The sequence below is a fragment of the Sorex fumeus genome, unplaced genomic scaffold (genome assembly GCF_029834395.1).
Source record: "Sorex fumeus unplaced genomic scaffold, SorFum_2.1 ptg000095l, whole genome shotgun sequence".
Lineage (NCBI taxonomy): Eukaryota > Metazoa > Chordata > Mammalia > Eulipotyphla > Soricidae > Sorex > Sorex fumeus.
Window position 1 is genome coordinate 1,264,747 of NW_026606152.1, and position 9,918 is coordinate 1,274,664.

General features: G+C 66.4%; 1 protein-coding gene across 1 annotated transcript; it reads left to right on the forward strand.

Moving 5' to 3' along the window:
* Positions 1-3,283: 3,283 nt before the first annotated feature.
* Positions 3,284-7,878, forward strand: MYMK (myomaker, myoblast fusion factor). The gene is made up of 5 exons (XM_056132737.1): positions 3,284-3,418; positions 4,956-5,070; positions 5,422-5,570; positions 6,834-6,950; positions 7,667-7,878. The coding sequence occupies exons 1-5, from the start codon at positions 3,284-3,286 to the stop codon at positions 7,814-7,816; spliced, it is 666 nt and encodes a 221-aa protein (XP_055988712.1). The 3' UTR covers positions 7,817-7,878.
* Positions 7,879-9,918: the final 2,040 nt, after the last annotated feature.

Sequence of the window (9,918 nt, forward strand, 5' to 3'; positions counted from 1 at the left end):
GCTAATTCTAACCCTAGCCCTGAGCCTGACCTGAACCTGACCCTAACCCTGACCCTGACTTAAGCCTGACCCTGACCCTGACCTAACCATGACCCTGACCCCGACCCCAACTTTAATCCTTCCCCTAAGCTTGACCCTGATTCCAATTCTGACCCTAATTCAACCCCTGACCCTTACTCAACTTTGTCCCGCTTGAGCCAGGGACTGGACGCTCGAGAGGACACTGCCGTCTACCCCGGGCCCCCACAAGGCCTCTGGCCGACCTTCCCTGCCCGACGGACCTGGTGCCCATTTGGCTGCAGCAAGCTTTACTGGGGAAACTCCTTGCTAGCTCTGGGCAGAGGGAGGCGGTCACCCCTCTCCCGCTGTTGCTCCGTCACAGGTGGAGCGATAGCGCAGCGGGGAGGGCGTTTGTCTTGCACGCGGCCAACCTGGGTTCGATTCCCAGCATCCCACATGGTCCCCCGAGCACCGCCAGGAGCAATTTCTGAGTGCAGAGCCAGGGATAATCTCTGAGCACCATCGAGTGTGACCCAAAAAGAAAACAGAGAAAAACACTCCCAGCCTGACTCAGAGAAATCAAAGTGCTGGGTGTCTGGGGGCCTTCCTGGAGGAGGGGGCATCAGAAGATGAAGTGAGCACTGTGGGCACAGAGACTCCTGCAGGAAGCAGCTGTGTGTCAGTGACAGTGTCCTGGGGCTGCAAGGGGACCACCTAGGTCCCGCTGGGGTCTGTCTGCAGCACCTGGGGAGGCCACACTGCCCCCAGGGCCCTTCTGGGGCCTAACTGAATCATGGGCCTTCAGCTGCTCTGCTCTGGGCAGGGCTCCTGGATGCTGGATGCCGGACACTGGCCAGAGCCCAGGAGGGGATGCCGCGGTCATTCCTGTGATGCTCAGCCTGCAGGCAGGTTGTGAGGGGTCAGATGGCAGAGGCAAGACCGTGGGTGGTCGGCGGCACCCGCGTCCCCCAAACAGGTCTCCCCTCCGTCCACCCTGCACCCTTGCCCAGTGTCCAGTCCACCATGGGTGAAGCTGCCCCTCGATACCCTGGGGGAGCGGGCTGGAGCCAGCTGGGGGCTCCCGCGGGTGGGGTCTCAGGCCTCCAGGCCCTCTCGGGCTTTGAGGGGCACTTGGGTGGGGCGGGACAGCTGGGGCGGAACCCGGGAGTCGGCCTGGGCTCCGGGGGCTGCCGCCTGCAGCCAGGCGTGGGGGTCTCACAGGGCTGGCCACCGCTCAGGGAGCCCTGCGGGAGAGGACAGCCTGCTCTCCTGTCACCTGCACACTGGTCAGAGCCATGTGGGTCGGGGGTCATGGGTCCCTCTCCCCAGCATTGGCTGTGAGGGGCCACAGTCACAGCGCCTCCTGAGGGTGGAGTCCTTGGGCCACCGCCCACTCTCTTCTGGGGTGACCCAGTGCTGCTGGCCAGACAGAGCAGCCCGGTTCCGCCCAAGCAGCTGAGCAGCTGCCCCGGGGCCAGGGACAGTCCAGGCATATCATACTTCTGCCTGCCTTGAAGCCCTGCTGGACCCACTGGCCACAGGACCAGGCTCTCTGCTCACCCCGGAGGACAGGCCACCTGCCCACAGAGGTGGGCACCCCACATCCCTGGCCTCTGATTTCCTCGCTGGAGGGGGTCGGAGTCCTGGCACCTGTCCGAGACAGGTGGGTGAGGCAGAGGCAGTGACCGCTGCACGGGACAGGTGGTCTCTGCGCTCAGTGTCTGGGGGCGCGGCGAGCACGCACGCAGCTGCTGGTCTGGTTTGGGAGCAGGGGCGGGGACGGAGCCTGCTGGTGCCCCCAGCCCCTGCTCCCCACGCCCTCTCCCAGCCCCTGGAACAAACGCTTCCCCTGAAATGACCGAGGGTCATTCGAGTCTGTGCAGAGCTGGACCATGTCCCTCGCCAGCTGGTCTGGCTCCAGACAGCAGGTCTCGGCCGGGAGCCACCCGCCGCCCCCAGCTCCTGCCCTGGAAGGAGGCTCCACTTCAGCCTTCTTGTCGCTGCCAGCTCCCTTGCCCGCCCCCGCCTGACCCTCTGCAGTGGACAGGGCACCTGCCGGCTCCTGGTGCTTCCTCCCGCGGGGGCGGGGGCCGGGCCAGCCGCACATCTGCCCCAGGAACAAGGCTCCTCGGAGAGCCGCCTCTTCTCCAACCTCCATTCTCCTGGGCCAGCCCGGGCTGAGCCCCAGTGCCCGGCCGGCCAGCCCCATCAGCCCCACCAGCCACTGACCCACGGCAGGGAGCGAGGGGACCCCAGAGCAGTGCCCTGGCCCTCCCACGGTGTCTGAGGGGAAGGGGCTGGGCTGTGAGGGGCACAGAGCTGTCTGTGGGGTCTCTGAGCCCCTCCGCAGGCCAAGGACCCTGCCAGGCCCTCAAGCAGGAGATGAACGAATTGAATCAAGTAGGAACTTTCATGCCAACAGCAGACAAGGGCTGCAGCCAACCTTGGACAAAAGAAGTTTCTGGAAAAGTGGGTAGGAGCCGCAGCTGTTCGGAGAGGCCTGGGACGCGCAGGCGGGCAAGTGGGGACGTCACTCTCTCTGCCCCGCTGTCCCACACGCCACATTCCAGTGCCCAGGAAGTACAGCCGTGCCCATGGTGGCCGCCCAGCAGCTGAGCCCAAGTGCTGGTACACTGTGGAAGCGTGCCACGGACATTCCGTGGGCAGAGGAGCCAGACCCCAGAGTGTGCCACATGCACTGTTTGCCTGGCGTTCCCGGGCGGGCAGCAGGCACGGGCGGGGCGGGACCCTCCACCACACTGGGGACGGGAAGGACCAGGCCCAGCACTTCCAAAGCCCATCAGCTGGGCCTGGAAGCAGGTCGGCCACGCTGTCGGGACTCCGGCGGGCGCTGCTGAAAGAGACAGACAATGTGGTGCTTCTTCCTGCCATCTGAGGGCTGGGCCATCAGCGCTCCCGCGCCCCGCCCCTCCCCGAAAACACCCCTGACAGTTGCCCCCAAGACTCTTGGTCGCCTCCCATGCCAGCCAACAGAGGCAAGTGCAGCCGAGCCGGGTGCCCACGTGGGCCCTGGCAGACTGTGCCCGCCCAGAGGGACCCAGGTCTCCGGGCAGAGGGACGAGAAGGCGGTCCCCAAGCTCCCGCCGCGGGGTCCCCGAGGAGGGCCTCTCAGCCCCCCCCCCCCCAGACAAGTGTTGATGACGCGGCCTCAGCTGTCGGCCTGCCCCTGCCTATATCCGTCCTCCTGGCGCGGGCAGCACAGCTGCTGGGAGCGCGAGCCGGGCTGCTGGCCGCCGTCCCCTGCTCGGGACCTGCCCGGCCCATGGGGACACTCGTGGCCAAACTGCTTCTCCCCACGCTCAGCAGCCTGGCCTTCCTGCCCACAGTCAGCGTGGCGGCCAGGAGGCGCTTCCACATGGAGGCCATGGTCTACCTCTTCACCATGTTCTTCGTGGCGGTAAGCCTGGGCTGCGGGGAGGCAGTGAGGGACGGGGCGGGGGTCCTGCCCCCTTCTCGGGCTGCCTGGGGAAAGACTGCCAGGAAAGAGATCGTGCCCAGAGGCGCAGCAGGAAGGTGCTGGGGTCCTGCCACGTGAGACCAAACCGCCCAAGCCCTGCCCACCCCGCCCCCGCACACACAGCGCTTCCCCGAGCCGCAGCTGTTGGTGGGGAGGCGCCCTCTCTCCCCAGCCCTGCGCCCTGCCCCGCCAGTTGGACTCTCCCCGGATCCCCGCGCGTCCCCGATAGATATCCGTTCCAACCCCCGTCTACACACCCGCCACGTGGACCGCCAGTCACTATCCCCTGCTTGTCACCCACCACCCTCCGCCGATCGATCCCCACCCCTCCCCTATTGATCAGTCACCCACCCCTACCCCATCGATTACACCCCACCCCACCAGTTACCACCCACCCGGCCTTTGCCCGTCCTGCCTCTGTGGCCCGCCCCCACCCCCGCTGTGCCCAGCCTCATCCCTTACCCCCCCAGAAGCCATGGTGCTGACCTGGGTCCGGGGCTCCCATGGGCAGGGGTGCAGGGGTCTGGGTGAGCACTATGAGAGAGACAAGTGTCGCCGGGCACTCCACAGAATGGCCAGAGGTGTCCCAGCGCCGGCCACTGCTCAGGTGAGCAGAAGTCTGTCTTCTGCTCACGGAGATGCCTGAGGCTCCCTGGATCGAGTCCCTGGGTGCAGTCCCCACAGAAGGCAACCTCCCCAAGGAGTGCGGGACCAGAGCCACAGGTGTTGTGGACGCCTGCACACCCTCCAGCCCCAGGCCACGGCACCCTGGCTGCAGGGGCAGCTGCCTCCTGGACGAGAGTCCTCCGGCCCCCACCCTGCTCCCTCCTGCTGCTCCCGGTTCCCCAGCATCCCTGCCTGCCTGGCCCCTTGCACCCCACACCCCACACCTCCTGTTGCCACAGACGATGCTCCCCGTTTCACCTTCCTGATGACCCCCAGGGTCAAGGCGAAGAGGGCTCCAGACGGCCTCCCGCCCTTCCCGCTCCGCCCCTCCTCCCCGCCCCTCCTCCCTGTTTTGGGGTTTGTTTTTGTTTCTGTTTTTGGGTCACACCCGTCAATGCTCATGACTTACTCCTGGCTCTGCACCCAGAAATCACGCCTGGCAGTGCTCAGGGGACCAAATGGGATGCCAGGGATCGAACCCGGGTCAGCGGCGTGCAAGGCCAACGCCTTCCCCCCTCTGCTTTGGCTCCTTCCTCACCCCCATGCCTCTGGCCTATCTGAGAGAGGCAGGTGCCCCCAGGGGTCGCCCAGGGGGTGAGGCAGCCCTGGGGGGTGGGGGGAACGTCTGAGTGTGAGACACGCCCAGGTGTGGCCATGCCCAGGTGAGGGGAACAGGGGCTGCTTTTCTCTGGAGATTCCACCCCCCTGCAGGCTCCATGGTGTGACTGGGGAGGCATCAATGGAGCCTTCCCAGATGGGGAAACTGAGGCCTGGGTCCCGGAGCCCAGCCCCACGTGCCTGTCTTCCCCAGCTCTTCCACGCATGCCACGGCCCCGGGCTCTCAGTGCTCTGCTTCCTGCGTCTCGACACCCTGGACTACTTCAGCGTGTACGGGACAGCGCTGAGCATGTGGGTCTCACTGATGGGTGAGTGGCCCCCACCCCGCCCCTCACTTGCAGCCTGAGACCCTCCTCGGGCTCCATCCAGGAGATGCCCTGCTCCCTGCCATACGGGCTTGGCTTCCAGGACAGAGCACTCCGGGGCTGGTGCCCGGGTTCTGTGGCGAGGTCAGTACCCAGGCAGTGACCAGCCCCGGGAGGACTGGACCAGGGTGCCGCTGGTAGTGTTTCTCCAGACGCCTGGGCTCAGCCCTCTGGGTGGCCAGTCCACCAGGCTGATTGCTGGGGTCTCACTGGCAGCTGAGGGACCCCCACAGAACCAAGGCCAGGGGACACTCAGCTGTCGCTTGTCCCCCCCTCCCCTCCCCCCCGCCACAGCCCTCGCTGATTTCGACGAGCCCAAGCGGTCCACGCTCGTGATGTTCGGGGCCCTCACCCTGGCTGTGCGCATCTACCACGACCGCAGGGGCTATGGCGTGTACTCGGGCCCCATCGGCACGGCCGTGCTTATCATCGCTGCCAAGTGGGTGCGTACCGGGGCCTCACACAGCTGGGCTGCGTGCTCGTTCACTTGGGATTCAGCTGCTTGGCCTCTGCCTCAGTTTCCACACAGCTCTCAGAGCCTGGACCCCGTTGCACTAAGCTGTCAGAAGCCTTTCCTGGCCATGCCGAGGGCTGGCGAGAAAGGCCACTTTAGACAAGAGGCACCGGTTCCATCTGGAAAGACTCAGGGGCGGAGGGGCCCCTAGCACTGAGACCCCTGACAAGGTCACCCTGCCTGAGGAGGAAGCCCCATCCCGTCCCCGCCAGCCAGAGCTTGGCGGATGGACGAGGGTACCTCCCGGGCCAGTCCACGCCCCAGCCCCCTGCCACCCAGAGAAGCGCCAGCGTCTGGGGCTGACCCCAGTGCCGGGGAGATGCCCAGAGGTGGCAGGAGCACAGCCTTGGGGACGGTGGCTGGAGGAGCAGAGGCGGCAGTGGGTGCTGAGCCCCCGGGGCCGGGAGGATTTGCTTCCCGCAAAGCCGCCACGGCTCCCGGCCAGCTGGGGAGCGGGAAGCCAGCGGCCCCATCGGGTCGTGACTCGCTCGTCTGGACCCGCTAATTAAGGCCGGAAGGCGGGGGGCAGGGCCGTGCCCTCGATAACACTCCGCCGCAGGAAGCGGGGTCCCAGCCAGGCCTCCCTCGGGCCAAGTTTAACCAGACACTGCAGTCACTGGCCTGTCCCTGAGAGCCCAGGCTGGTCCCCGCCAGGCCTGGGGCCCCTCCGGGTCTGGGAAGGGGAGTGGAACCAGCGGGCCAGCCCCCAGCATGTCTCCCCGCCCTCCCGACAACAGGCCAAGTTGCGGGCACCTGCGTGAGATGCAGTGCTCAGTTGGGCCTCTGGGAGAGCAAGTGGTACACTCAGCTCATCCCTGGGCCGTGCCCAGGACACTGCACCCCACAGAGAACATTCCAGACATCAGCCCCAGGCGGCCCTATGGGTCTTGGTGACCCACAAGCCTCAGGGCTGGGATGCAGCCCTCAACTTCCTCCTGCTCTGCACCCTCAACCCGTCGCCCAGATAAGCCACCACTGTCCTGGCCACAGAGGCAGCACCCCACACCTACCAGGATGCCCCCCAAGTATCCCACCACGTCCCTGGGACCCCACAAGGAGCAGCCCTGTAGGAGCTCAGAGGCAGGAGTGAGCAGCACTTCCAGCCTGAAATCCCCTCACGTCCCAACCCCAGTGCCTCCACACACCCTGACCTGTGACCCGTGACCCATGACCCATGACCTCTCCCTCACAGCTGCAGCAGATGAAGGAGAAGAAGGGGCTGTACCCTGACAAGAGTGTCTACACCCAGCAGGTCGGCCCGGGCCTCTGCTTCGGGGCGCTGGCTCTGATGCTCCGTTTCTTCTTCGAGGTACCCAGGCCAGGGGCCCCAAGCACCCTCTTCAGCTCTGCCCCCTTTGGCAGGGCTAACCCCCCGCCCTCCCAAATGGGGTCTCTGGGCTGCCCCTCCACGTTCCTTCCAGGGCAGGTGGCCAGGTCTGTCCCTGGAATCACCAGGGGCTGAGACGAGGGAGGGAAAGTTTAGAGGGAGGGGAGAGAGTGGGGAGCTGGGGGGGGAGGAGAGAAGTGGGATGGGGAGGGGAGGGAAGGGGGTGGGCAGGGGAGGGCCAGGAGCCAGCCTCAGCGGGGCCGAGAGAATAACGGGATTTGGAGGTTCTCCAGGAGTAGGAGGCTCAGTGCCTGACAGAAGGACCTCGGGCAGTGAGGGCAGACCTGCAGTAGCACGGGTGTGGGGGCGAGGGCTGGCGGGGGCGGAGCAGAGGGGTGTGGGGGGGGCTGGGAAGAGGACAGTGCTGGGCAGGGGCAGCGTGTTCTGGCTGGCATGGACCTCTGCTTTGGGCGTGTCCTGGCTGATATGGGGTGGATGGCCTGGGTGGGGCCTGGCTTGTGCGGGCGTGGCCTGGTTGTCGTGGGCGTGGTCTGTCTGGCTGGGGCGGGGCCTGACTGGCATGGGTGGGGCCTGGTTGATGTGGGGCGGGGCCTGGCTGGCGGGGGCGGGGCTGGCTGGGGCCGGGTTCGGCAAGACGGGGCTGCGTGCAGGTGCCAAAAAGCTCCCTGTACCCGCAGGACTGGGACTATACCTACGTGCACAGCTGCTACCACTGTGCCCTGGCCATGTCCTTCGTGCTCCTGCTGCCCAAGGTCAACAGGAAGGCGGGCAGCGCAGGACCACCGGCCAAGCTGGATTGCTCCACCCTCTGCTGTGCTTGCATATGACCGTCCCCTGGGGCACACTGCCCCCAGCCCCCACCAGTGAGCACTGTGGGCCAGGCCCCGAGTTCCTGCATGTCCTCTTGGGAAGTGGGGGTCCCCCCATCCCCTGACCTGGCCCCTTGGCTCCCAACCCCCCACTTAGGAAGCCACGAAGAGTCAGCTCAGCCCTCCCACGGGTCTCCCCTCTGTCCCCTCACCGCTGCCCTGCCTCCGAGATCCTAGGTTAGAGATTCAGTGGTGGAGCCAAGGGGCACCTGGACTCATGCCCAGGGAACACTGAGTCCCTGCAGCTCTGTGAATAAAAGCTCACAAGACTGCGCGTGTCTGAGCCTGTCGGAGCGACTGTCCCGTCTGTGTGCAGAGTGACTGTCCCTGTTCAGACCCGTGTCCCTCCCTCAACCCAGGGTCGCAACCTCAGTCTGGGACCTTTGGCAGAGCTGACTGTGCCCCCCAGTCTGCAGTGACCACAAGGCGGTTTTAGTGAGTCCCAGGCACATCTCCTCATGTTCGTGTGGCTCCGAAGGAAGTGACATGTGTCTGCTTCCTGTTTGCATCTGCAGATTGCAGGGGCCTGAGTGGGGCAGGGGCCAGGCCAATGCCCACACCTGTCCGTTTGCCCACTGGGGCCCACGCCTGGCCACCCTCCACCGGGCTCCATTACTGTGACCCTACAGCCAGGATGTCACTAGGTCAGGGGTGGCGACCCCACCTAGCCCTGGGCCCCTCGGAAGGGAGGGTCGTCCTGGCAGGGCACACATGTGCTCACCCAAGCAGCCACTGAAGGCACCTCTGCCACGCGACAGAGCCAGTCCCTCGGGCTGCAGGTGCGGGGGCGGGCGGGGGCCCTGCATGTCCCCCCTCAGTCAGGCCCCCGCCTGCCCCCCGGGCACCTCCAGCTCCCATGTCTGTGCCACACACGGAAAGTGGGAGGCCCAGGGGTGGCCGAGTGGAGGAGGGAGGTCTGGGGCATGGGCTCCTCACCATAGCCGCGCCAACTTACGGGGCTGTCCGGGCACCCCGCCAGCATGGAAGTCACAGCAATTAGGAGGCGTGCACCAACCCGCACCCGCTGCAGGGGGGCCCTGAGGCGGGAACAGGCTGCGGATCCAGGGGCCACGGGGCCACACCAGGCCCCTGAGAGTCATGCAGAGGAGGGTCTGGGCACTGAGACCAGGCACCCTGAACCCTGAAACCGAGGAGCACAGCCTCAGGCCTCTGCCCCAGGAAGGGAGCCCCAGGGCCGCAGAAGCACCCCCAGACAGGAGCCCCTGGTAGTCCCCACGGCCCCCACACCAGGGCCTGAGCAGCTCCAGGCCTCCCCTGCCCCCTCGCTCACGGGTCTGCCAGGGCCTCGCTGCCAGGGCTCGGAGGGCAGGGTCGCCCGACCCCGAGAAGTTTACCACCGGGAGACAAACAGGCCATTGTCGCCCCAGGCTGGCAGGACCAGAGTCAGAGTCGGAGTTGGAGGAGCCTGAGCCGTGCAGTCTGCCTGACATTTCCTGTCTCTGTCCCTCCCTCCGGCAGGCTGAAACCCAAAACTTTTATTGCCTTTTAAAAGGTTTCAGGCTCCTGGTGACTGTCCACAATTCCTGCTGCAAGTTAGAGGGAGAGGCTGGGAGGGTAAGGGCCTGCTCGCTCCCCCTCCCCCGACCCCCCACCCCCACCCCAGTCCTCCCGCCCTTCCCGGGGCCACCCCCTTCGCTGAGTCTCTGCCTTTGCTCCTGCTGTGCCAGGCTGCTGGGGAGCAGGCTGTGCAGGCCACGGGCACGCTGGACAGCGGGGTCTGCCCGCCTGTCTAGCGGGCAGGGGTCTCTGCCCGGCCCTTCCAGCAACCACATCTTGGTGGCTCCACCCCTCCCTGTGTCCTGGGAGCTGCTGAGATGCCCCGGGAAGGGGCTCTGAGCTGACACCCCCATCCCGAGGTGCTCGGCCGTGGGGCCCAAGGACCCTGAGGACGGGTGAGGCGTGGGTGCCGCCTCCGACGGAGCCCAGTCCCGGGTCCCCCCATCGCCTTCTCTCTGGCCCCGCTGTGTTTGGGATAGACAAAGTCTGGGGACCCCCCTAGACCCGGTGCCTCCCGCCCCCAGGAGCCAGGGCAGGTGAGG

What these genes read in the sequence shown, in the direction of transcription:
- MYMK (XM_056132737.1), top strand. Translation starts at nt 3,284, where the DNA reads ATGGGGACACTCGTGGCCAAACTGCTTCTCCCCACGCTCAGCAGCCTG. An exon ending in TCACCATGTTCTTCGTGGCG is followed by an intron (nt 3,419 to 4,955) that starts GTAAGCCTGGGC and finishes TGTCTTCCCCAG; the next exon opens with CTCTTCCACGCATGCCACGG. An exon ending in TGCTCCGTTTCTTCTTCGAG is followed by an intron (nt 6,951 to 7,666) that starts GTACCCAGGCCA and finishes CTGTACCCGCAG; the next exon opens with GACTGGGACTATACCTACGT.